The sequence below is a fragment of the Propithecus coquereli genome, unplaced genomic scaffold, assembly GCF_000956105.1.
Source record: "Propithecus coquereli isolate 6110/MARCELLA unplaced genomic scaffold, Pcoq_1.0 Scaffold451, whole genome shotgun sequence".
Taxonomy (NCBI): domain Eukaryota; kingdom Metazoa; phylum Chordata; class Mammalia; order Primates; family Indriidae; genus Propithecus; species Propithecus coquereli.
In genome coordinates, this window is record NW_012150297.1 from 1,750,445 (window position 1) to 1,777,572 (window position 27,128).

At 59.4% G+C, this 27,128-nt stretch overlaps 1 protein-coding gene across 1 annotated transcript; it reads left to right on the top strand.

Annotated features, from left to right (window-relative positions):
- The first annotated feature begins 1,207 nt into the window (after positions 1–1,207).
- On the top strand, positions 1,208–20,157 carry LOC105818822 (chromosome unknown open reading frame, human C8orf74). The gene is made up of 4 exons (XM_012654938.1): positions 1,208–1,276; positions 2,359–2,551; positions 17,379–17,782; positions 19,921–20,157. Exons 1-4 carry the CDS (start codon positions 1,229–1,231, stop codon positions 20,155–20,157), a joined length of 882 nt encoding a protein of 293 aa, XP_012510392.1. The 5' UTR covers positions 1,208–1,228.
- Positions 20,158–27,128: the final 6,971 nt, after the last annotated feature.

Consider the following 27,128-nt stretch of genomic DNA (forward strand, 5'->3'; position numbering starts at 1 on the left):
ATCCCACGGGTTTCTTGGTCAAATAGTCTTTGTCCTATGGAGAACCTACTTCAACTATTCAAAGCTCTAAAAAGACGACCAGAACTTTTCAACCTGAGCCTTGGAGGCCTTTGTATCCATCAGTACGAGATGCATGACTCAGTGTTTCTGAGACACCTACCATACTCCCCCCGCCGCCTTAGCCAGTACTAAAGATGCAAAGAAATCCCGGAGAAGCTGACGTCGCGTAGCTACGAGAGAAAAGCCAGTAAACGTTAAATCTCACCTGGCCCCAGGGGCCCCTGCGTGTCTGAGGATTTGCACTATCAGCAGCCCCTGCTTTTCGGGGAGGGGCTGCAGCACCCAGCACACCCGGCTGGGCAGATGGACGACCTCCACCGCGTCCACATGGGAGTCGCTTGCGATGGACGGATCTTGGGACTGGATAAAGTCATTCAAGAGTGTGTGGCCAGGAAGGGCAGCAAGAGCCCGAGAGAGCGTCACCAGAAGGAAGAGGAAGGCGGGCCGGGGAGTGAGCCTTGGTGGGTCGTGTGGCTCGGGGAGGACCGTGGCTCAGCGTGGCTGAGGTGGCACAGCCGGGGCCTCTCCCAACCCCGCCCCGGGGGAAGCACTGTGACCTGGGGAGCCGGGGCCGAGAGGCCGTCCGCCAGGCCCGGCCCGTGTGCCCAGGCTTCCTCGCCGCGGCTCCAGTGAGCAGCGCAGAGCAGGACTCCCGCCAGGTGACGGGGGCGCCGGGGGCTTCCGGGACAGAGAAGGGCAAAACCAGCCTGGAGAGGGAGACCGACCCCTCCTAATGGTGGCATAGAGGGGCTGGGGCACTTGGGGACACCTCACTCCGTAAATACAGAGGATGGATGCCACTGGCCAGTGAAGAAGCGGGGTGCAGGCCAGATCCTAACAGGGTGAGGCGGGGGGCAGGACATGTAGGATGAGGAGGCAGCGTGCACGTGTGTGCGTGTGTGTGCTCGTGTGTCTGGGGAAGCATGGGACCATCCCTTCCTGAAGGGGGGCAGGTTTTCAGGGAGAGGAAGGGGGTGGCGGTCCCTGGGCAGGGGTGGGCAGTGAGGCCCAGAGCCACACGGGGAGGAGGGGCCGGCAGGAAAGAAGCCCGGGAAAGTCCTCGAGAAGCAGGCCTGGTGACCTAACAAAGCAGGCCTGGCCACCCCCAGGGTTCCGGAAACTCTGAGTCATTCCTGGCCGGGTCTCCTGGCAACCGGATGCAGGGGCCATGGCACTCTTAACACCCCAGGGAGTGAAGGAAGTCTTCCAATCTCAGGTGAGGAAAGAGAAACACGGCTTTTAAAAGGAAGGTGTGTGGGGCTGGGGCGGGGGGGTGCGCTCGAAGCGGCTCCGGGTGGGGCTTGCTCAGGTGACCCTACGGTGGCCGCCGTGTCCCAGTACACAGCTTCCGAGCTGTGACCGGTGCGTGGGCCTGAGCTCCAGGCCGGTGGGCCAGCCCCGCACGGTGGGGACCCAGGGCAGCGGAGCCCGCCTGGAGGGACGGAGGGGCTGAGTCTGCCTCCCAGGAGCCCTGCGGAAGGGCGCCGCGGTGTGGGGGTGGGGGCTTCTGTTGCTTTGAGAAGGCGCTGCAGGAAAGGGCTGCCTGGGTCGGGCAGCAGAGTGGCAGCAGTGAAGGGGGAGTCCCCGGGGCCCCCCTCTGTCACCAAGTCCCCCAGGGTCCCCCCAGCCAGAGCCTCCCCTCGCTCTGGGGGAGCAACACCCTTACATGCAGTCGGTCTCCACGTCACCCCACACCTTTTCTTATCCCTTCTTTTGAGTGGCAACTACTTCTTCTACATCTGTGGGTAACCTATAAGAATCTTTCTAGAAGGGCCAGCCACACTCTCAAGGAAAATGGGTTCTTACCTCTAGGTACGGAAAACAGATACCCTGAACAGTATTTCCCTCCTGGCCTGCAAATGGGCCTGAATTTTCACCAAACAGGACTCATACCTGCTGCTAAAGCATCACCTCACCAAGCCTCTTCTCCATCAGTCATGTACACTTTAGTATGAATTTCATTATCAGATCGATACCTCTGGGGCAGCTAGCTGAGAGTAGACTCCGAGGGAAGTCAAACCGTGTTTTAGGGAAGAGGAAAAAGGAACTGTATTTGAGAACTTGAGGCCTGCCTGTGGCTAGTATGAGAACTCACAGAGGAAGGTCAGTGTTAGCAAGGAGAGAAAGTCCCCTTCCTGGGGAAGCTGCCTGGAAATCAAAGTGTGAGTCCACCCGGGTGCACCCGCATTCCCACTTACTCATCAGGGTCTGGCGTGCCGGCCTGGGGCCCCCAGTGGTGTTTTGCCCAGCAAGGATGGCATTTGACCCCGCGACGCCCTCCCACACCACCCCCTGCAGAAGTCACAAGGTCGGGAGCACCTGCGGAGACTCCTGAACTGGGAGGAGCTCGACGAGCTGCGGGACTCCCGCAGGAGCATCCTGCTGGACACACTCTACGACAGCATCGTCTTCGCCGTGGGCAAAGGCTTCCCGTGGGCGGAGGTGGCCCAGGTGGTCAAGTTCACAGAAGAGCTGCTGAGGGAAACCAAAGGTACGGGGTGTCCGGGAAGGAGAGGGCGGAGAGGGGGCGCACAGGCCTCCCCTGCGGTCCAGCCCCAGGAGCCCTCAGGGCGGCCAAGGCCCTTCCCGCCTTTCCCAGCGTCGCGCCTCCCCACGCGCCGGCAGGTGAGGTCCCCGCCCAGGCTCCCCGAGCTCCCTCCTCGCTGGTCTCCATGGTCTTCCCAGCTGCAACGCGCGGCACCCCAAGCTCTTCCTAGCAGCTGGGTGTTCGCTTTTGTTTCATTTTTGCTTAACATAAACTAAAGGTGTCCCTCCCCTGCTTGAAACCCCTCTTGGACCCTGAGAGACTGCATATTGCTCCCAATTCGTGTCAGGTACGACCCTGCCGCACGTCCCGGGGGGGCACTTTGCAGGTGAGTCTGCTGGCGCAGGAATGGGGGGGTACGGTCAGGTGAGTGTGTGGAGACAGCATGTCTCCCACCCAAAAGAGACCCTGTGGCACGAGGGGACGTGGTCGGTCTGTCCGCCCCTTGGGCTGTGAAATTCGGATTCATTCATTAGGCAAATACACGGGCGGCCCCTCTGTGGCTGATACGATGGCGACATTAGCTCAGCCGAGGTCATCGCCAGTGGGAGATCGCCGACGGGAAGTGAGACATTTATGGGCTTCCTGAGAACGTCCCCCACGACACCCCTACTGGTGACAACAGGGAAAAGAATACTTTTACGGCGAAGAAGCCAACAGACACCTCCTTAATCCACCGGTCCACGTGGACTTCGTCAGTAAGAGGCCACACTGAGAATCCCGTGCCAACCGGGCAGAAGGCCACGAGAAGAAGCTGGCATCCTTCTGGGATGGTGCAGCAAAGAGTTGAAATCAGCATCCAACCAGGAGAAAACATCCAAGCAGGAGCGTTGCCCAAAGTGGCTCTCCCGTAAGCTCCAACGTTGTAAGGCCACGAGAGCAAGGAAATGCTGGGAAATATTCCCCAACTTAAAGAGGCTAAGGAGACGTGGCCACTCAACGTGGCGTGTGGCCTGTTGGGGTCTTTTTGCTGTGGAGAGGGTTATCGGGAGGACTGCTGAAACCAGAGTGGTGTGTCCAGGCGGAGCGCCCAGATCTGATTTGTGGTCGAGGTCAGGCATGTCGGTGCGCCGGGAGGTGTACAGGAGAGGCTGGCACCCTCCAAGGGACAGGGAGCTCCCTCCTCTTCAGGTCACGCCTCTGTAGGACCACTCTCATTATTAGGAAGTTCTTCCTTGTGTCTGCCTTGTGCACCTATCCAAAGTCCGTCTTCTAGAGGCAGAGGGCAGGCCCTGAACAGTGAGCGCCCTTTATCATTCTTAATATGGCATCGTTCCCGTAGACCCTCCCTCGCCTCCCCTCCTCTGCCCACTTTCTGGCCGCCCTCCTCCAGGCAGACTCATGTTTGTCAATGTTGTTTTTAAAACACGACATCCGGATCCAAATACAACACAGCCTGTGATTTGATCAGTGAAGAGGTCTGGGATTTATCACCTCCCCTGTGCTGGTCGTGATGCTCCTGTTTATATAACCTCTGAGTTCATTGGCCTTAATCAGTGTCAGGTACATTGTTTGCATCGAATTTCTCCATCCTGCCCTTGTGCAATGGTGATTCTAAGCGTACACACAAGACCTCCCCATCACCCCACTAATGCCGTCGTGTTCCTGTTGGCCCGTCTGTCTACCTCCTCAAATCTTTTCAGTCTTGATCTCGGGCCATCCAGCTTACGAGTTCCTCCTCTCACCTTCACAGCACCTGAACACGTGTGAAGTTTGGTTGATAAACAAACATGGAATAGCAGCAAGCTCTTGGGGGGTGGTCCCCATACCCGAAATTCAACGGGCAGAAAATGGAACCCATGGGCAGGCTCGGGGCCAGAGGGAACTCGAATCCCACCTCGGCCCTTTGCTGGCTGTGCGGTCTGGGGGAAGTGGCATCCCCTCCGAGCCTCTGTTTACACAGAGCCCCTCCGGAGCCAGGCCTCCTGCCCCTCAGCACCTCGGCCCGCTGCGGTGCCACTCAGGGTGACACCCCCTGCTCCTGGGGATGGGAGGCTGGTCCAGGTGGCGTTGTCGTCAGCAGCCATGTCCTCGTTGCCCGGCACGGTCACTTGTGAGAGCCTGAACAAGCCAGCACCCCCCCAGGGTGGAGGGCAGGATTCCGGCGGGCAGCTCCCCTCCAAATTCCAACATCTTTCTCTGCAGCCCACTCCAGACTCGGGCTGAGCCCTGACGCTCCTGGAGCCCTGGTTCTGTCACTTCCTAGCTGCGCGATGCTGGCACGTCCCTCAGCCTCACCCCTCTGCAAAATGGGGAGGGGCAGGCACCCGCTTCACGGTGGCTGTGTGCATCTGGGGAGAGCACTGTCGGTGCAGAGCTCTGGGCGCAAGCCCTGCCGTCGGCCGCTATTGTCACACCTGCTCCCGCAGTGTCAGGCGCTCTGGTGGGCTCGGCTGCCCACCCAGAGCTTTAGGCCCCGTCTGACCCGCCCGGACAGCTGTGCTGGCGCCAGCCCCTCAGCACCGCCCGCGGACGCCGCCTGGCTTTGCGACCCTCCGCTCTGCTCGGTTGTCTCCGCCCAAGCCCAGCCCTGCCCTTGTTCTCTTTCCCTCCCCCGTGGTGGCGTGGGGACAGCACTACCCGAGTTTGCACCGTAGTCTCCGAGTCATTGGCCGTGTCCACCCTCTGCCCCTTCCTGTGCCCCCCGGCCCCGGCAAACTCCCCCAAACAGCCCCCTCCTGGTTTCTGGGCGTCACCACCCGGAGCTGGTCTTGACCCTCCGGTGTCAGGCCTCGTGGGTTCAGCTCTCCCCAGGCCACGGCCCCTCACACCTGGTCCACAGCCGCGTCCCCTCCCGGCCTCTCATGTGCCTGCGTCTGGCCCCTTCCCGTGATGACGGCCTCGTCCTCCCTCCTCACACCCGTTTCCGCCCCGCCAGCCGCCCTTTCTGTTCCGAATAAACTCCCTCCCCGAGGCCCCGCCTGGACAGCGGGGAGGCCGGGCCTGGGGAGGCTTGAGCTCCGGCAGGGGTCCCGTGCCCTGTGCCTCTCTGTCCCCTCTGTCTCCCTGTGCCAGGCGATGCATGTGGCACACAGTGGGTGTAAATGGACAAACCGACAAGTCGATGAGGAGATCTCGATGCCGCGGAGACAGAGGAGGCGGGGCCGCCTCGCCCACACTGCTCCTTCCACGCCGGCCTGTGCGCCTGCCGTCCGAGGCAGCGGCAGGGTGAGGAGCCCTCGGTTCAAATCCCACCCCCGTCATTCGCAAACGTCTGTGACCTCTCTGCCTCCACTGCCTCATCTGTCACTTGAAGGCAACGAGAGGTCCCACCCGCAGGGAGGTCGGGAGGATGGAATGGAATCAGACCAGCGCATAGAAAGTGCTCGACGAATGCTCCCCACCATGAGCCTGCAGTGGGCCAGGACGGACAGCAGACGCCCACGGCCCAGGACAAGAAGGAGCTGGACACTGGCCCTCAGGCCATTTCTCGTGTCCCGGCGTCCTGCAGAAGGGGTGGAGGCAGGGCCGGCACGACGGAGGCCCAGACAACCGCTGGCTGGACTCTAACCAGCTGCCCTACGCCCAGGCCGCGCCCAGGCACGCAGGGGAACAAGCCTCGCCGCCCGCTGGTGGAAGAGAGAAGGATACTGCTCACCGCCCCGGTGAGGCGACCCTGCGGTAAGGAGCAGGGACAGCTGGCAAAGACAGCAGGCCGGGTCCCCAGCGTGCGCCAGCCCTTCCCATCTCGAAGCCGCCCTGCCCCCTGCGGGGCACCGTCCCACCTACCGCAGGGCGTGGGTGCAGGGTGCAGACAGCCGGCCGGGCCCGCTCACGCTCAGTTGTCTGTTCCGCCAAACCCATGCTGGCTGTCACTCTTGCTGGAAGGTGGCTTCTCCAGGGATATTTTGGCTGTCGTTAGTCTGGGCTGAGGATGGCTGAGCTGTGTGTGCATAGATAGCGAAGCTGGCAGCGCATCGCAGGCGGGGCATGTTTGCGCAGCAGTGACTCAGCGCCTGCCAGGACGGCCGCCAGCTCCGCTATCTCCCGGCCCGATCGGGCCTCGGTGCAGGGAGGGAAAGGGGGGCCTGTATTCCAAAGTACAGGCTGATTCTGTCCTGGCAAATGGCTCCCGGGATGTTCTGGTCTCAACTCCAGGCCAGGAGAATGAGTACTTTCCTCAGCGCCGCCTCCGTCAGTCTCCAGGAAGCCCCGGGCAGGTCACCCCCAGCCGCCTCCTGGGGGCCAAGGGTGAAGTCGGCGGCCAGGGCATCAGGCACGGGAGTCTTCCAGCCTGGGGCGTCCTGGTGGGAGGAAATGGCAGGAAGGGGGCAGAATTTGCCTACCTTACCTAGGCCCGGGAGGCTCAGGAGAGGGGTTAGGGTGCCAGGAGGGGCTGCACGGGAGGGGTGAAGGGGAATAGCCTCCCCTGCCCGGGCTTCCCTGGGGGTGTGCGGTCCCTGACCAGCTGCCCACCTGCAGGATCCGCCCGGCCCACCACACTCGACCGCTGTGCGCTCACTCGTCACTGTCATCGTGTCTGGCAGGCCCTGGCCTCTCCCAGGTGCTCTACCTGGACAGCCGGGTAGGAAGAGCCCGCTTCCTGCTGGCTTGGCCCCCAAGTCCTAGGGCCAGAGGAGGAAGTGGGCCTTGATAACCCGCCAGCGGAGGCACAAGGCAGCCCGGCAAGTGCCCGGGGATGAGAGTCATGGCCCTGGCATCTGCAGTTCCACCCACGGCCACTCCTGATTCTCCAGGAAATGTCCCCCAGGCAGCGTAGGAGGGAACGGCAGCTGCCTGCCCACTCCCGGCAGCCCCGGGCGGGCAGGAAGCAGTTACTCTCCCAAGCCCCTTGCAAGACTGTTCGTCCCAGGGCACATGCGGCTATGCCCGGGGTCTGCCAAGCAACCCCCAGGGGCCCCACCTCACACCAGGGAGCCTGCAGCACCTCAGGACCAGCCCCCACAGAGACCAGGTGCCTCCGCCTGCAGCCTGGGACAGGCCTCCGAGGACCCTCCGTCCCAGCCAGAGCCCAACGCCCCCTGGACGGGACCTGGAGAGGCCTTTGGGCGGGGCGTCTTTGCTGATGATGGCGGACGTTTCCACGGAGGCCACAGACTGGGATCTTGGGAGAGCCCTTCTTGGGACAGACGGGAAACTGCCATCTCAGAGTGTCTTAGTTTGCCAGGGCTGCCGCCACAAAGTGCCACAGGCTGCGTAGCTTCAGCGGCAGACATTTCAGACATTTACTGCTCACAGCTCTGGAGGCGGGAAGTCCACGACGAGGTGTCACAGGGCTGTCACGGCCACCTTCTCCCGGTGTCCTCACAGGGACACTCCTCTGCCCGTGCCCCTGGCGTCTCTCTGAGTGTCCACATTTCCTCCTCTCTGGTGACACCAGTCGTGTTATTGGACTGGGGACCCACCCTCATGACCTCAATTAACCCTAATAACCCCGTTAAAGACCCCGTCTCCAAATACAGTCATATTCTGAGGTCCTGGGGGTTCGGACCTCAACGTATAGTTGGGGCGTGTGTGCATAATTCGGCCCATCACACGGAGCGAGGCCACAGCTCACCAGGTGACAGAGGGTCAATACGTAGGCAAGAAATCAAGGCCGCGCCACAGAAAGCTTCCCCTGCCTCCCACGAGAGGCCATCCGCCCCGCAGAGAGGCCTTCCGCGTGGCATCGCGATCTCCCCTGCCGCATCGGAGGCGTTATCCTACAGGTGACGGCGCTGAGGTCTGCAGAGCTTAAGTAACTTGCCCAGGGCAGCACCCGTGGCGGTATCGGGATTCGAACCCGGGTCCGTGTGACGGCAGCACACACCCCGCCCTGCAATCTCCCATCTCGACCGTGGGGACCTGCCGGGGGTGCATGAAGGACCGAGAAGCAGGAGGGCCGGGAGAGCCCCCACGGCGCGCGGGCTGAGGCTGCCTGAGAGCGCCCGGAAGACCAGGGCACCACCTGGGTGCTGGGCCACTAACTGGGCCCCCTGGGTTACTCGCAGGGATCCCTCCCCAGCAGGAAGGCTCCCAGGTGGCCGGTGGCCTTGGCCCAGCTGCGAGGGTGAGCTGCGCCCGTCCGCTGAGGTGCTCTGGTCTGGGGGTGACAGCCGAGCGTGGGCAGGAGGTACACGTTCCCTCGAGACCGGAGCTCAGGCCCTCAGGAGTGACCCGCCCACCTGCAACTTCCCACATCCGTCCCGGGCTCGGAGCGTGTAGCACCAGAAGGGACAGGTGTGAGCATGAAGGAGCCCAGTCCCGGGCTCGGAATGGCGCCATGTCCCCAGGACGGTGGGACTGCTTGGTCGTTTTCACCTCGAGGATGATGACAGTGAGGATGACAAGGGTCCAGACTTCGGGCTCCCCTTCCCGAGCTCGAGGCAGCTGCAGAGCTGGCCCAGGGGCACCCGCAGCACCGCGGCTGCGGCTCTGGGGGGCTGCGAGCTGCCCGGAAATCCCCGCGGCTGAGAGAAACCCCAGCGGTCACCTGGTCCAAGCCCCCTCCCAACACACACACGCGAGAATCCTCTCTCCGCGCCTGGGGCACGCGGCCGGCAGGCCTCTGGGGAACGTCCCCTCACTCCTCAAGAGAAGACCTACTCCACGAGGGAGTGGCTCTTGCTTCTGGAACGTTCTTCCTACTGCTGAACTGAAGCATGTCTCTCTGAGGCTGGCGGCCCCTTTCTGGCCCACCCCCAGCAAGCGCTGGCAGAGCACTGTGCCAGGGCGTGGGGCAGAGTGAGTCAAAACCCCTGCGAGCGAAGTGCCGCCGTTCCGTGGGGCTGTGCAGGAAGCTACCGCAGCAGAGCAGGAGCTCCACGCCGCCGAGAGGACCAGGGAAGGTGACCACGGTAATAATCTCAGCGAAGCAAACAGCAAACATCTACTCAGCAGTCACAATACACGAAGTTCTCTGCATGTGTCATCCCATGTAATCCCCGCAGCAATCGTGGGTGGACGGGCGCCGTTGTCCCCATTTCGCTATGAGGTTCAGAGAGGTTAGGTGACTTGCCAATCGTCACACAGCAAAGGGCAGGACCAGTATAAACCTTGAGACTTTCTGGCTCTGGACCCTATCCTTTCTGCCACAGTTCTTTCACATTCATCATGCCAACTTCGTGAGAAACGGGAGTGAGGGGCAAGTTTGCAAAGTGGACCAGGTAGGGAGGCCACTGTGGACAAAGAGAAGGGTTTGGGCAAAAGTCCATGATAGTCTTTAAGATAGGTGGTCTTTGGCCGGGCATGCTGGCTCACGCCCATAATCACAACACTTTGAGAGGCCAAGGTGGAGGAACAGTGAGGCCAGGACTTTGAGACCAGCCTGGGCAACATAGGAAGACCCCTTCTCTCCAAAGGAATTTTTAAAAATTAGCCAGGCACAGTGGCTCGCACCTGTAGTCCCAGCCACTCAGGAGGCCGACATAAGAGGATCGCTTGAGCCCAAGAGTTGGAGGCTGCAGTGAGCTACGATGATGCCACTGCACTGCAGCCTGGGCGACAGGATGTCTCTTTAACAACAACAAAAAGGCAAAGAGAATGAAGGAAGGAATGACAGCTTCTCTTCGGCATATTCGAATTGCCAGCATCACTGCTCTCACACTGTGGGGCCCTCGTTAAGTAAAAGAAGGGTGACTTAACACAAGCACTGCGATACAGTGACAGTCTGATCCACGTCCCTGGCGGGACCAAGCAGCACAGAACAGGGTGGCTTGGGACGGCACGAGATTTCATCACACTGCTCAGAACAGCACGACATTTTAAAACTCACGAATTATTTATTTCCGCTTAATGTTTTCGGGCTTCATTTGGCTGAGGGTCACTGAAACCAAGGAAAGCGAGACCACAGACGACGGAGGACGACTGTATCTCAAAAACAAAATAAAAAGACCTAGTGGACGAGAAAACAGTACGGTGGTTCCTCAGAAGATGACCCATGGAATGATCATATGATCCAGCAATTACGCTGCTGGGTACACACCAAAGAGAACTGACAGTGGGGACTTGCCAGTCGTCACACAGACCGTTTGTGTACATGCTCACAGCAGCATTATTTATAATAACCAAAAAGTGGAAGCAACCCGAGAGTCCCTCGAGGGACCAACAGGTAAACAAAACGGGGTCTGTACATACGACGGCACGGAATGTTATTCAGCCTTAGAAAGGACGGGCACTCTGACCCACGCTACGACACGGATGAGCCTTGGTGACATTAAATGGAAGAAGCCAGCCACAAGAGGACAAATGCTGTTTGATTCCGTTTATAGGAGGTCCCTGGAGGAGTCAAATTCACAAAGACAGGAAGTAGAATGGGACTGCCAGGGGCTGGGGGAGCGGGAGGGGGACTCCGTGTTTATTGGGGACAAAGTTGCAGTTTGGGAAGATGGAAAAGTTCTGGAGAGGGACGGTGGTGGTGGTCACACAGCAGTGTGAACCTACTTAATGCCACTGAGCTGTACACTTAAAACTGATTAAGATGCTAAATTCTATGTCATGTATATTTACAATTGAAAGACTAAATTTAAATTTTAAAAATGCTAGTGTGCACACTGCAGCACTGTGTATTTCACGCATCTTCCATTCACTCCTGACGAGTACTTTCCTAGCTGTCCTGCACGCATCCTGGAGTCGGGGCATCCGGTTTGAGACCTGATTTTGCTACTAACTAACAACAGGCAGCGGCATAGACTCCCCAAACCTCAGCTCCTTCGTCTGTTACATGGTGGCAAATGCCTGTTTCATAGATTGGTTGGGATAATTACATAAGTTGACAGATAACTCAAATGCTTTACAACTGTGAAGTACCACACCAGTGTATTAGTTCCTGAGTTTAGCACCGGGCAGCAGCCACATGTCCAGAGCTTTCTGGGAAGATCCTAATTCGTCATTATCTGCCCCGTTGTCCCCATAAGAACACCCACACGCTTGTCGGTACAAGAGTCTAGATTTGGATCTACCACCCCGGACACACCTGGTCTCATCTGATCTCAGATCAGGGTCGGGCCTGGTTGGTACTCGGATGGGAGAACTTCTGGGAATACCAGGTGCTGGAGGCTTATAAATTAATTAATTAAGTAAAATAATGTTAAAAAAAAAAAGAATCTAGAGTTGGGTGTGGGAAATCTGGTCCATCCAGCGCTCTCGGTCGTGGGGAGACAAGTGGGTACGGCACAATGGATTGCCCTTTCCCCTCCTCACCCCGTAAATGGGGACCAGCTGGCTCACAGCCATCCTGGCCCCGCTCCCGGCATCCCAACCCCCCTCCCACCAGGGCAGGCAGAGCCACCGGGTCACCACCACCGAGGGACTGGACAGAAGAAATCGGGGCTGCAGGATTCACCTACCCAGGGCCACGCTCCACCCTGCGCAAAGCCAGGTTGATTCCAGAACACCACACGACGGCAATGACAGCGACATTATTTATTGAGTGCTTACTGTGTACCAGCCCTGCAGGAAGCACTGTCTACGCCGGCTCTTGTCTAACCCTGTGAGGTAGATAAGAGGCGCCGATCTCCCGTGCAGTCAAACATCCACGTATAATTTTCGACTCTGCAAAGACGTAGCTGCTGATAGCTCCTGTGGACCAGAAGCCCCGCCGGTAACACGAACGGTTGAAGCGCACACGTGCGGCGTATTGTATGTGTCGTGTACTGTACTCCTGCCATAGAGTCAGCTAGAGAGAAGAAAACGTTATTCAGAAAATCCTAAGGAAGAGAAAACATATTTACTATTCATTAAGGAAAGTGGATCTTCATGAAGGTCTTCATCTTGGTCTTCACGTTGAGCAGGCTGAGGAGGAGGAGGGGGAGGGGGAGGAGGAGGAAGAGCGGGTCTTGCTGTCGCAGGGGCAGAGGAGGAAGAAAACCCATGATACGTGGACCCACGCAGCTCTGACCCGTGTTGTTCGAGGTCAGCTGACCTACCTACTGCAGAACGCCCTTAGGAAAACCGTGACCAACAGGGCTGGAAGCCCCGTCCAGCGCCCGCCTCCAAGCGTCGACAGAAAGAGCCTTGAAGCCTCTTGGAGCTGGATGGCGGGGGGCTCGAATTCTGGCTCTGCTACTTAGCGGCTGTGTGCCCCTGGGCAAATCCCTCAGCCTGAGCCTCAGTTTCCCTCTCGGGTAAAGAGGGGATGGGGTCTACACCAGCCTCACTGAGCTGGGAGGGGCTGGGAGGCCGCGTGACCAGGGCGTGCGTGGCACAGTGCAGCGGGAGCACCCTAACCAAGAGGAGCGCCGCTGAGCGTCACAGTCTCTGGCACCCTGGAGTGACGGAGTTTAGTGGCCTTCCCAAGAGCAGAAGGGGGTGGGGGCGGCACGGGGGCCACAGGGTGGGCCCAGGTGGAGGTGGTGGGCCCTGTGCTTTCGCCTGCTTCCCACTGTCCCAGGTGGGCCTGGTGGGCGCTCAGGTGTTGGAAAAGCTTTGCCGGGCCAGGCTGCAGCCCGAGCTGGTTCCTCCCTTGGGAGCCAAGATGGGGACAGCCAAACTGGTTTGTCGGGGGCACCTGGGTCCTGCCGCTCAGGCCCACCCGGAAGGAGCATCCCTTCTCCACTGTTTCCAACCCCCTGGGGACGTGGCGCGGCTCCCTGCCTCTCCCCAGCCCGGCCCTGGGTGTGGGGGCCGTGGAAGGCGCCCAGAGCTCCCCGTCCCAGCCCAGAGCCTCTTTGCCCTGATCCTGGGGCGCCTGGCGCCGTCCTCTGCCGGCCTCCCCCGCTCTTCCCCTCCTCGTTCCTCTCCTCCTCCACTCTGGTGGCCCGTCCCCTCGCAGGTGCTGGCCTCCGGGGGCTTGGGGACCGTCTTCAGGAAGTTCCCAGCAGCCAATGCAAATGAGGGCCACTCCCTGTTATTGAAGAGCGACTTGCAGGCACAGATCTGTCCGCTGGCAGCCAGAGCCTTCTCCCCGAGACTAATCCCTCTGCTCTCTGAGTCACCGGGAACTTCTCAACCTGGGGCCCACGGAGCGTGGTCTGACGCCAAGAAAGCGCGTCTCATGCGCCAGCCTTGGATGAGCTTTGCCCAGCGCTGGCCAAGACAGCGTCTCGGGGCTGGGAGTTAGAATCCAGCCAGGGACTCTTCCTCATCGACCCAGGACCAGGTCCGCACTCGGCTTCATCCCCTCTCAGGCTCGGGCCACAGCCCACGCCCACAGTAGGGCATCCGCCAGGTGACAAGCCACCTGGAACACTGCGCTCGTCCACTGAGAGCGTCGCCCCGTGGGGCTCAACAGGCGTCTCCATTCAGACCCAGGCTCCGTGCGCGGCTGCTGGGGGCTGAACAGAGACGCCCCAGGGCGGCCCAGCAACAGAGCAGACACGGCCACCCACGTCTGCAGGACTCAGGCGACCCTGCCTCGTGCACGGCCAGGCCAGGAGGACCAGGGTACCTTCCGGCAAGTTCAGCTCTGAGGAGCCCAGAGAAGGTGGATGAGTCACCTCGTGAAGTTCACACAGTCGCCTCTGGACAGGCCTGGAGTCCAGCTTCGACCGTCAGAGCTGGTGACTGCACACCCGCCCACCCTCCGGGCACCCTCTACTGGCCGCCCCTGCTGTCCTCGCGGCCACCGCCCACCCTCGTGTCCCGCCTCAGCACCTCTCTGCCACGGCTCTTAACCTGCAGGAATTCGATGGCTCTCTCTGTGCACACTCAACCCGGGAAACAAGGGCATGCAAAATTCTAGAAGTAATTCCCGGGGAACCAGCCAGGCCTGAAGCCCATCCTGGGAAGTCCTGGGGTTCCAGGATGAAGACGGCCCTTCCACGGGGCACACGGGGCCTTCGTGAGGGTCGCTGCCCCGTCCCCAGAACCGAGCTTTGCTTCCAGACAATCGGAGCTGGGTGTGGACCTGAGCACACGGCCGCGCTGCGCTCTGCTCACCTCTGGCCTTCATTCATCTGTCCCTCCGCCTGGGGTGGCCCCAGGCTGGCGCCCCCCACGGGCTGGGCTGGGGCCTGTGGATCCTGTGCTTCCCGATCGCCTCCCTCTCCCCCACGCTCCCTGCGGGGAAGCTCTCGCCAACCGTCGGCAGTCCCCGTGGTAGAGACGTCCCGCGCACACGGGCACCTAGCTCTGAGTGTGGAACGGGACAGGACAGGACCTCAGGGCACTGGGAGCCAGGGGGACTTCGCCATCCGGAGGGCGGCAGCAGCCAAGAGCTTCAGTCGCTGAGGACGGACCAGGCCCTGCTCTCGGCTGATCCTGCCCGGGCCGCGGCCCTTCCTCCTCTGCCAGGACCGGCTCCCTGGAACCTGGCTCCGCTCCCCCCACCTGCTGGAAACCCACTCCACGTCCGGGGGGTGCCTGGCCTTTGGGCCGCTCTGCTCGCTCAGCGGTCTCCATGGAGAGGGCCTTGGTGACAAGCCACGTCCCCCACGCCTGGTACCTGGGGGTGTTCCTGAAACAGCTGCTCCTTGAATGAAGCCCCCCATGCCTCCCACCCCCTTAAGACATGCAGTGGCTGCCCATTTGCTCGTGTTCGTCCAACAAGCCCACGGAGGTCTCCTGCCAGCCAGGCGTTCCCACCCGTGGCCCTGGTAGTGAAGGGAAAAGACGAAGCTCCTCACTCCCTCGGAGCTGAGGTCTAGCAGGAGGACCATGGCCAGGAGCAGAGCACAGACGTGAAATACAGATGTGAGACGTCGTATGTGCTCTGGAGAGTGGGGTGGGGCAGTGGGGAGGACGTCTGAGAGACAGAGGCCCCCTCAGTGTGGCTGGTGCAGGGCGGAGCATCCTGGGGCATCTGTGGCCAGGTGTCCCGTCTCCCACAGACCTCCAGCCTGCTCACCACCTCCCCCCACCCACCTTCCAGTCCCTCACTCGGCACATTTCCTTCCACCACAGGGCCTTTGCACAAGCCATCCCCACCTGCCCCGCTCTGCTCCGTCTCTTTGCCCAGTGCACTCCTCTGACACAGGTCGTCTCGGCTCTCTAGTGTCTCCTCAGGGAACCCCTCCGGGACCCCCTGGCACTTCTTCCCAGCGTGCGCCCCCCGGCCCCACACAGCCCTGTGCAGTCACACCTTTAGGAGCCAATGAAAGCAAACCCCACCTCACCGCACCCAGGCCAGGCTGCCTCTCGCTCCTCTGCCCTCGCTCAGCTGGGCGGCGAAGGGCCCACCCCAGGGCACAGCTCAGCCTCGCTCAGCCTGTGCGTCCAGAACTGAGCACTCTTCACCCCGCTCTGTTCCTTTTACTCAAGCTCCCTAAGTGCCTGCTCCCGGCTCTCTCCTCCCAGAGCTTTGAGGGCAGAGCACAGCAGTTAATAGGCAGCAACGGCTTCCAGGCTCAGTTTGACAAGTCAGTCGTGGGTGGATGGACAGAAGGATGAACACAGAGATGAAGGAGGGAAGGGGGAGAGAGGAGGGAGGAGGGAGGGAGGAGGAGGGCCAGGGGAGATGTCTCACAAAGGTAGAAACCAACTCTTCTTTTCCTACAGCACGTACTGATTACTGCCTTGTAGTAGGCACAGTGCAGGGCATCTTATCCCACTTGACCCAAGGAGCCTCTGAATTCTATATAATTATCCTACACTTTGCATTTGAGAGGAAAAGGCCCAAGTGTCACAGCTAGGAAGGGACAGAGTGTCTCAGCCTCCAAAGCCAGTGCTAGGAGCATGACTCCCTTCTTTCCCCCAGGAGACAGCAGCCTGCAGGAGTCCACGTGACACCCCCAGCGCATCCTAGCGAGGCTCCGAGGGGAGCGGCGCCGCTTCTACTAGCGTTTTTCTAACATATCCCCCACTCTCAGGACCCGGGGAGTTTTAAGGCAGAGCCAAGGCCGCCTCGGCGAGGGGCACAAGGGGAGCGAGAGTTGGGGTGAGAGGACTTAAAAACAACCGCGCGTGCAAGGCTCAGACCGTCCCTCCCCAGGGGCACGGAGCACTCCAACTGGCGGGGAGACCCCCAGGGCCCCACAGGGGCTCACACAGAGGAGAAGAGGAGGGAAGAGGAAGGGTCTGCAGACAGGCCAGGCCCCCTGCGTCCAGCACGCCATGTCCACTGTCCCAGAGGGAACCGTGGGATTCCCAAAAGCTTGTGGCTTGGTGGGCGCCGGCCCGAGAGGGGGACGCTGAGTCGGGGGCAGGAGAGGCCTGCCCAGCTCCCCGCGCGCTTCCTCGCCCCGGGCTCTCTCCCGATGTCTGCTCAGCAGGGCAGGCGCACAGCTCAGCCCTGACCCTCCACGAACCAGCCCCCTGTCGTATGTCAAGTCGTGGTCACACAGTGGGGAGAGCCCTGCCTCCGACTGCTGCGCTGAGCGCCTGAAGAAGCCGTGAGCAGGAGGGAGTGGGGGAGGACAGGAGAGCAGGGGGAAGGTGGGAGAAGGTGGGTCCCCGTCTGAGCTTTGCCCAATTGCTGCCCTCAGAGCTGATCTTTTGCGTGGGATAAACAAAATTTGCCCAACTCTGTGGCACACGCCACAAGCCTAGACATCCCTCCAATCGCCTCCCGCTCCACTCATATCAGAATCCCTTTTTTAATCCTCATCTCCTCCCTAAAAGGTGGGGACAATATAAAGCACAGCTAAAGGAAGTCTTTAAAACAGGAGTTTAAAAGACAAAACACAGGTGACGAGTGGGATGCTTATATAAGAAAATACTCATACTCAGAAAAAAATGGGATAAGTGTAAGTTACTGAACAAAATTCCTGGAGCTTCCTGGAAGCCAAGGTAAAAAGGGAAATATGACACACTCCATGACTCTCAAGAGCTAATGAATGGTCATGCAGAATCATAGCTAGGACGTGGGCTCTGGGCTCAGAATGTCTAGTTCAGAGCCTTTATTGATTGGCATCTGTGCAGCTTTGCCCCATTCACTCTGCACCCTTTGTGCCCGCAGGCTGCTCCATCACTGAGGCTGTGACGATCCTGGGGAACAAGCTCAGGAATTACCAGAGGCGGTTCAACACCGCGCACCTGGTGGCCCTCTGCGACTACTGCCACAACACCTTTATCCGCCACTACAAACTCTACCAGTATGTCCTGGGCCAGGACCGGGACGTCAACCTGAGGGTCAGCCACCTGGAGGTGTGTGTGCCGCCCCAGCCCCTCCCGCTGGCCGAGGGCGTGGACAGGAACGTCTGGAGGCACGAGCAGCAGGTGGCCGAGCTGGGGAGGGCCGAGGCGCAGAAGCGCACCGACATGCTGCTGCTGCAGGAGACGCTGCGCCTGGAGCAGGAGCACCTGCTGCAGAAGGCCTTCCAGGACACGCCCGCCACGCCCCGCCAGGCCCTGCGGAGACAGGTGAGGCTCTGCTCACCTGCCGTCGGGGAGCGTCTGGGCCTCCCGGGACAACGGCCCAGGCCACGGCCACGGCAGACGGGACCTCGTCGTCTGCACACAGGGGAGGGGGTGGAAGGGCGGGTTTTGCGTGCACATTGTCACACAACGTCCCTGCAAGGCAGAAATCCATGTCCCCGTTTTAGTTATGAGACAACCGAGGCAAAGAGAACTCATGCAGTCCGGCCAAGGTCGCCAAGCGGGCACCTGGGAGAGCGAACACTGGACTGAGGCCGGGCTGGCCCTGAAGTCCAAGCTCTTTCTACTGCGTCATCGACTGGTGAGATTTCACCAAAGGAGGCAGGAAAAGACGCCAGGCTCCGGACTGCCGCAGAGTCTCCCGATGCCCCTCCTCTGCCCGCAGAGCCAGCACCCGTCGAGGCCCGCGGGGAGAGGGTGGAGGAGGCAGGGACACAAGGGCAGGTCAAGGAGGGACACGGCCAGGGGAGGTGAGGGGTGGAGCTGGTGGCCCGGGAGAGGAACCTAGAAGAGTCTGGGGTGTGGCTCTAAGAAATCAGGCTGCTCTCTTCAGGGTCTTAGAGACCCCTGGGGCCCAGCGGCCAGCATCTCCCACAGCCAGCCCTTCGGTAACGGTGACGGGCAGGGCGCCAGGGCAGCCGACTGCTCAAGTGCCCGACCGAGTCTAAGTCATCATCGTTGCATCATCTTTGAAGACAGAGACATGTATGTGCATGTATGTGCGTGTGTCCGTGTGCACGTGGGGGTGGGGAGTCGCAGGGCCTGTGTGTTCCAAAAGGGTTTTGGTTTCTGAAGCATCAGCCAAACAGCAAACGATCCTCAGAAGTGAGCACTGCTTTGAAGCTATGTATGTGCACACGCATGCACACATGCACACGCGCACACGCACACACCAGAATGGATGATGCCCATGTGACGTCAAGTCTCCGGATGAATTGCACATGGGGAGGTCGTGTAATCTTGGTGCCTTAAGACACCCACTGGGGACCCATCAAAACCCAAGCAACGGTCTGTCTCCGCCCCCCAGGGGACCTTGCTCCAGCTCCCGTGGGCCTGGCCACAGTAGGAGGGGCTGTCTCACGTCACCCTGCTGCCCCGTGCGTCCCCCTGGCAGGGCTCGTGGGCCCAAGCCCCCCGCACTGTGTGCCCTGACAGTGCACATCCCCTTGGAGCACAGTCTTCCCAAAGATTTAAGGGAAGAACATTATTTTTATATAAAAACAACCAAGGGGATATTCTGGGGCAAATGTACAATTTTACATGGATTTTAAGTTAAAATATGTGATCTCAAAGAAGTGTATTACGGGCACCTGGATACTCCATACGTGCACCCCCCACAGAGACTCCCCTCCGCTGTTTGGCTGCTCGAGCAGGGAACTCGGAGCAACCCAGCGTCACGCACGCTCCGGGTCTCGGGGCTCCGTGTGCCACGACTGTGGCGGAGCTAGCGAGAGGGTCTCCTGTTTGCCGTGGTGGACAGTGGCGGAGTTCGTGTTCTTCCCACAACTGGCTGGCTGGGCACATGCCCACTCCCTGAAGCAGGTTCTCCCGTCCCCGCCCACGAAGCTGGCCACCCGAACTTCGAGAAGTGAGGGTGCACATGACATGGTGGTATCCAGATGGGGCTTGTAGATCTCTACCAGAAAGTAGAGATCACAGGGAATATGGGACCAGCCTGGGGGCCCAGAACAAGGTTAGGAACAAATGACACACCCAAACAGGGTGACTGTCACCCTAGGCCTGAAGAGGAAAGGAGAAGAAATGACCACTGGATCCCAAAGAGAGAGATGCAGCTGCAGGAGAGGGCTGGGGACAGGCAGTGTGGCCACAGGCAGAGGACCACAGCTGTGGCCCACCCGCAGCAGGGCAGGAGGAAGGTGGGGGCCTCCCTTGTCCCCCCGGCCCTCCTGCTGAGACCCCTGTTGGCTGGACTCAACCAGGAGCCAGAGGTCAAGGCAGCCGGTGGACGTGGCCATTTCCAGCCGGCCCCCCAGGGCCTGGGGCGGGGGCAGAGAGTGCACGTGGGTCCTCGCACGCCGAGCCAGGGCCCAGGTGAGAACTGGGCAGGCTCTGCCTGCAGACGTCGCCGAGCCCTGGTCGCCAGCCCTGTTCCGTCCCCGCAGGACCTGGAGCACCTGATCCGCGAGGCCGTCCACGTCCAGATTGAGTGCCTGAAGGAGCTGCTGCAGCAGGAGATCCAGGTCACCTTCGACATCCTGGACCTGAAGCTGCAGAGGAAGACGCTACATCTCCACGCACCCAACCCCTTCCCGCCCTCCACCGCGGGCCAGCCCAGCCGGGATGAGGCTCTGAAGCCCCACAAAGCAAACAAAGGAAAGAAAGCGAAGGCAAAGAAGTAGACGTTCCCACGGCGTCACCTGAAGGTCAGCGGGGGACGAGCCCCATGACTGAGCAGTGTGATGCGCTAAGCCCAGTGCTCAGTAGGTAAAGACTTCTAGCGATTGAAATAAACAAACCAATACCCACCCTCCGTCTCTGTCTTGGAAACCACCTTCTGCTACCTGAAAATCCCATCCAAATGGATTTCCCCTAATGACGGGCAACGGCCGTGCCCCTCTGTGAGCACAGAGCTCTGCTCTCGGGGGAGTGGGACCTCACTTGCCAATGAGCCTGAGTTCCGCTGAAGGCAGGTGGACGCAGGTAAGGGTGAGGGCGCCCAGGTAACAGTGGTTCTGTTACGGGAGCGCGTCCTGGGATTCCTCCTGACATCTTTACACAGGCTCGACTACGTGCATCCTGCCGGTGTCCCTGCTGGAGGACGCAGAGCCGTGTGTCCTCCAGAAACCTCTCCTTCCACCAGAATCTATACCGTCAAGACTGAGGCAGGGAACAAGCCCTGTTCCAGAGGTGGGAGACCCGGCTGTGAGCCCAGCTCTGCCGCTGATCTGCTGTGCGACTTTGCCCATGTCCCGTCTGCCTCTGGGCACCAGTTCTCTCTCCTGTCAAGGGGGGGCCGTGGGGTGGTGTCTAAGGTCCCTCTGTCACCATAACATCCTAGAAGAGAGAAGAGGCTATTCTCCTGTGTCGAGGGTTTCAGCGTCCAGGGAGGTCCGGTCCCTGTTCAAAGGCACACAGCAAGGGGGCAAATGAACTGGCACCAGCACCCAGGCCCCCGGACTCTCGTTTCTGTGCTCTTTCAGGACAGTGGGGGGCATTGTGCCTCTCGTGCACACAGCCGCACAGGTCCTGCAGCTGTTGGTTTGACCAGTGGCTGTGACCCAGGAATCAGGGCAGTTAGGAGGTTACTACAAGGCAGCCGGGGGACTCAGCCCTTTCCAGATGGCCCTCCAGGGCCTGGGGTGGGGCAGAAGCGGGTAGAGAGTGCATGCATGTGGGTCCTCGCACCCGAGTCAGAAGGCTGCTTATAGCACTTTTTAGGTGGGGCTGAGTTGCATTTATGAAGTGGGAAGAGAGTAGATCTTAGCACCTTCGTGAAAGCACCAGACAAACCTAAGAGCAGAAATGTGCTTAGAATTGGTTGTTGGACACTCGTAAGTCACAACGGCCCCCGGAGGAGTGGAAAGTAGAAATGAAGACAGAAGAGGGACGCAGGAGGTGACGGGGAACTTGAAATAACAGGGGCGGACTCCATCCGTGAAAACACCCTGCTGCAGTCGCTGCCCTAAAGGAGGACACAGTCTGGTGGTCGGGATGGGAGCGCACAGCCACGGTGCCTCCTTCCTGGTGAGCACATGCCCCAAGTAGACCAATCAGAGTGCTCCATTGCCCTGGGCCACACTGATTGGACCAGGCATGGCCACATGACCCAAACTGGACCAATCAAAGTACCCCATCCTCACCCACCCACCACACCCGCAGCCATGATGAATGATTCTGGGATTTTTCTGCCTGAGGCTCCCAAGGTTCTCTCCCTCTTGCTTTGGAGGCTGTGGGATTCCAGGAGGCCAGAGCAGCCTGCAGCTGTGCCGCCAGCCTGAGAGAAGCAGGCGAGAGTGAGAGAAGAGACTGAGAGATTGCCTCCTTCATGCAGTCACCCTGGGGCAGCCCCGCCCCGCCGTCCAGGGCTTACATGAGCCAACGTGCGCACGCCCATTACTTGACTGAGGTCAGCGAGACAGGCAGGGCGGGGGACGCTTCGACCATGACAGATGAGGAAACTGAGGCTCAGCCAGGTGGAATAATCGATTGCTCAAGGTCACTTGGCTAATAGGAAGTGAAGCCATGACAGAAGCAGCAAACCTCCCGCCTCCCGATGAGAGCTCGGGTCCCACCCTCTGCCTCCAAGGACGTGCCCCTGCAGCCAAGGTCGCACCCTGCCCACAGGTGTGGTCGTCCCTGGGGATAAGCCACCCTCTTGTTCCGGACTCCGAGAGAGACCACAGCCTCTACTCTTAGATGGCAGATCTCAAGCCCAGGGGCAGGACCTCTCCCCTGGGAACCTGCACACACAAAGCCAGAGGAGTGAACAGAGCAAAACAAAACAGAATCTACCCATCGTCATAGGGCTCTCTTCGGAAAATGTCATCTCCTTCTCACTGAGTGGGGCATCGATTGTAAAACACAGAGTCCAACCTTAGATCCACCATCAACATTACATCACTAGAGCACCTCATAGTGCTACTTGTGGATTGTCCCCCAAAGAACCCAAAGGGCTTTCTGGTACTTTCTGTAAAGTTCTTTTATGCCTACTGGAAAGGTCGCAGGAACAGAGGCCATTTCCAGGGCCCACATTTTTGAACTGAGGAGCAAGGTAGCCCTGTGTCCTTTCTAAGGCCCCTTCCTGCTCCAACATTCTAAGAACATGGCTCCCAGCTGAGGTTCCAAGGCACCTGGGCCAGAGTGGGAACCGGGACATAGGTTTTCTAAACCTGATCCAGGCCTCTGATGCAATGAGACCATGTCATCCAGGCCCCGTCATTCCAAGAATGTTTCTCAAGAGGTCAGCCTTCCTATGGGTTTCAGATTTCCTGTAGAATCTGGAAATGCCACCTACATTGAGCCTCAAAGCAGAGGAAGTGGCACAGTTTGAAATTTCCCAGAGCCTCCCATGTAAACCAGCTTCAGTGTTTTGTCCTGAGGACTCCAAATGCCTCCAACGTTTCTGTGAATGGGTTTAGGCCCGACAGGAAGACAGAGATTTTGGAACTTTTCTAGAGAAAGAATAGAGCTGTGGGTAAAAGTTGGGCAGCACTGCCCAAGACTTTTACAAGAAGTGCTCACTCAGGCCAGTAGCTACTGTCTCGAGGACAGTACCAGTTGGACACCTTAGGTGTCTTGAAGAGACTCACTTTCAAACTCTGAATGAGGAGGTTGCCTGTAGGGGTTGCTCGAGCCCAGAAGGAACCTCTGTCTTCAGATGCAGCCAGTTACAGCCGACAGCTTCACGGAATAGCCACTGCCCATGTGCTGAGAAGGGGCATGAGACTGTGAGCTCTTCAAAGGTTCCTGTCATCCCGGGTACCTCTCGTGGGACACCGCCTAGCCTCTTGGCCTCACCCCTGATTCCAGCCAAGGCTACAGAAAACCGTTCCACATAGTTTCCGTCCCACCTCACACGGATGGCACTTCATACCAAATGCATGCCAAATGTCCACTCCTTCCTGTCCCGGTTTTGGAGTTTGGGCAGGGTCCGCGTGGACAGTTTATCTGTGTCCCACATGGCAACAGCGGAAACAGCTCCAATGGGGCTGAAGTCTCCACCTCCCAGACGGCTGGCCTCCGTGGCTGGCAAGCTGCGGTTGTTCCTGGGACGGTTGACCTTGATTCTCCTCCACGTGGGCCTCTCCGCGTGGCGGCTGGGGCTTCCTCACAGCATGGTGACAGGGCTCCCAGAAGGAAACCGCGGAAGCTGACAGTTCTCTTAAAAGGGTGACAACAGGCAGAGCATCACTTCCAAGGTATCCTAGTCATTAAAGCAGCGGCAGGCCCGGCCCAGAGTCGGGGGTGTGGGAAATAGACAAGCCCCTCGGTGCGGGGAGGGACGAAGCATTTGCAGCCGTCTTCAACCCGCCGCAGGAGCACAGAACACTAGATAAATGCAGAGTCGAACAAACAGTTAAGTCATCAAATCGATTAGTTAATGCTACAGCCATTACTCAGCAGTGACCTTCCCCCGCCCACACAGCCTCTACCACTCTACCTGAATTTTTAGAATAAAATATTAATTTGATAATTTATGTGAGACTGGAAGGTTTTTTGACCTCAGAATCATAAAATATTAGAGCCGAAGGGACCGTAGAGGTGACCCACATTAGCCGCCTCCTAGTACCGCTGAGGCGGAGGAACAGGGCAAGGAAGAGATTTGTCCAAAGTCACCAACACGGTCGTCGGCAGGGCAGACCCTAACCTATGGCCCAGATGCCCAGCCTGGGTCCCTGCAGCGGGGCTGAGGCTGGTGGAAGGCCGTGAGGTTGGTGGCCTTTCCCACAGGAAACCCCACCTGCAGGGTCCCCTGTGAATCTGTACCCCCAGAAACCCACACTTCCAACTGATGTGAGTAGTTAGTGCAAACTGGGATGCGCAAGGCACGGAGGAGAATCAAAAACAATGCGGTAAAGTGACTTCTAACCCATACCGAGTGAGTGCCTGTCACGCCCCGGGCTCTATTGCAGCATCCTCATTTCATGCATGAGGAAACTGGGGTTCAGGGGGGTTCGGTTACTTCCCCATTGTTCCCTAGCCGACAGGTCACCTGCTGGGATTCAGACTCAGGCGTCTTTGATCTAACTGTCCACTCCTTTCCCTGAATCGGCCGCCACGCTGACCTGGGTCCTCCCGCTCTGGGAGATCCGATCTAGACGAGAGGCCACACTCCTCACACTCAACCCGTAAGGAGACAGTCCCAGACAAATGGAGGCAGGACCCGTCACAGAAGAGGCAGGACTCGGGCACAGGAGGGACCCCAGGACCACGGGAGGGAACAGGAGGGTGGGCTCGGGAACAGGTGGCCTTGGGGAGAGGCTGGGCGGGTCGCAGAGCTGAGCTAAGGCTGGGGTCAGTCTGGAGGAAGCTGCGTGGCAGAGTGGGGCAGTGGTCAGAGACAAGGCTGCCTGGGGGCATCCAGCGGCTCTAGAACTTCTGTGAAGGAGGTTTCCGGGGCTCCTGGGCTCCAAGTTCAAAACCTGGATCTTGGGACCTGTCTTGCAGCTGCACTTGCTTAGGAAGCCCATGGTTAGCTGGGTTCCAATGGCATCTTTGCCAAGGTGCCATGTGCCCTCTACCGAGCCCGTCTGGGTGCCGACAGGCTTAGGAGGGGGAGGCAGCTAAGGGCCCTGAGCTTGAGGCTGAGCCTCTGAGCCTGGCTCCAGGATGGGTAGAGACGGGTGAGGTGGGAGGGAAAGCCCCCTCTGTGCTTTGAGCCGTTGGGTGGGAATCCAACGCGCCTCTCCGCCCAGTGAGGGGGTCTTGGCTCTCTCAAGGGTCCTTCCCTTCCAGCTGAGGAAACTGAGGCTCAGGGAACGAAGCGGCTCACACTGGGTCTCAGCCGAAAGGTGGAGGAGCCGCAGGCCAGGCCCACGCCGCTGCCTCCCTGCCTGGCTTCCTGTCCTCCCCAGCGGCGAGCTGGAAGGGGCTGCACCTTCGGAGGCGCAGGAGACAGGAAGACCACATCCTGCGTAGTCACAGTCCAGCTGGACAGAGGAGACACACAGGGAAAATACCCCCAAAAAGTCTCCCGTGCAGTTTCTAGCAAAGGGAGGCATCTCCAGGCCCGGGCGCCCCAGGGCCTTTGCCCCTCCTTCCCCGGAAGAGAGGTTTCCGCCCTGAGCAAGACAGCGCACGTCAGAGCCGGGTAGAGCGGGCCTGGCAGCCCCGGGCCCAGCGCCGCTTCCCAGCACTCGGGGCAGCCGGGGCCAAGCTGCTGACTCACCCTGTAACCCTCCACAAGTCACTTCCCTCCCAGGCACCCAGCGTGGAATGAAAGTGGGTGTCCCTGTGTCCTCGGCCACCTGGATTCGGGCCTGAACACCCAAAGAGGCCTTTCCAAGCAGGGTTGACGGGCGGGCGGGGAGGGAGTCAGATGATGACGGGGGAGCAGGAAACACGTTGTTTGAAAGCTGATATTCAAGGAAATAAGAGAATTCAGTTTAGAAAGTGAGAACAAGGCCCACATATTCCCATAGCCCACGCCACCAACGAGAAAGCTCCACAAGCTCTTGGTTGCTGGAAACATGCACAGGAAGGGGTCCCGGGTGGGTGCAGGAGAGGGGACCCCGCTTGAGGCTGGGAAACCCCGAAAGGGTCAGGGCTGCATCCTCACCCCTCAGGTAGGACAGGCAGGTGAAGTCCATCTGGTACAGGATGTGTGTCCTCATTTCCTGCGACTCAGGCTTCGTCTGCAAACTGGAGGGCCAAGGGGGCCCTGGACGCGGGGGAGCAGGAGAGCCGCCCGCAGAAGGGCCGCCGCGGGGCCCGCATTGGCACGGAAAGGTGGCCAGGCTGCGCATTTTAAAGGGGAGTTTCCGAAACAATGCAATTCCAACATTCTAAAAGAAATGTAAGACGTTCATGTGAGCACACCCATGGGTCTAGAAGAAACAGTTCTAGAAGGAATACGACAAACTATCACGAAGGCGTCCTTGCATGTGAGGTCGTAGGGGACCCCCCCTCTTTCTCTTCGTTGTTGTGTCTCTGTAATTCCTAGTTTCCTACGTGCACCTATCAGCGTGTTTATTAATAGTAAAGTAAACCGTGAGAGGTTTTGTGCTTGGACCTGGAGCAGTAACTCACCACAGGGCTGAAATTACTTCCGGGGGTACTTAGCGCCCTGTCGCTTCACTGGGATCGACCCCAATAGGATCTGTCCCGGGGGCCGACAAATATTAATTTGATAATTTATGTGAGACTGGAAGGTTTTTTGACCTCAGAATCATAAAATATTAGAGCCGAAGGGACCGTAGAGGTGACCCACGTTAGCCGCCTCCTAGTACCGCTGAGGCAGAGGAACAGGGCAAGGAAGAGATTTGTCCAAAGTCACCGACACAGTCGTCGGCAGGGCAGACCCTAACCTATGGCCCAGATGCCCAGCCTGGGTCCCTGCAGCGGGGCTGAGGCTGGTGGAAGGCCATGAGGTTGGTGGCCTTTCCCACAGGAAACCCCACCTGCAGGGTCCCCTGTGAATCTGTACCCCCAGAAACCCACGCTTCCAACTGATGTGAGTAGTTAGTGCAAACTGGGATGCGCAAGGCACGGAGGAGGATCAAAAACAATGCGGTAAAGTGACTTCTAACCCATACCGAGTGAGTGCCTGTCACGCCCCGGGCTCTATTGCAGCATCCTCGTTTCATGCATGAGGAAACTGGGGTTCAGGGGGGTTCGGTTACTTCCCCGTTGTTCCCTAGCTGACAGGTCA

Bases quoted from the DNA above. Each gene is read 5' to 3' on its own strand.
- LOC105818822 (XM_012654938.1), top strand. From the start codon at position 1,229: ATGGCACTCTTAACACCCCAGGGAGTGAAGGAAGTCTTCCAATCTCAG. The intron at 2,552-17,378 runs GTACGGGGTGTC...TTGTGCCCGCAG, and splicing joins GCTGCTGAGGGAAACCAAAG to GCTGCTCCATCACTGAGGCT. The intron at 17,783-19,920 runs GTGAGGCTCTGC...CCGTCCCCGCAG, and splicing joins GCCAGGCCCTGCGGAGACAG to GACCTGGAGCACCTGATCCG.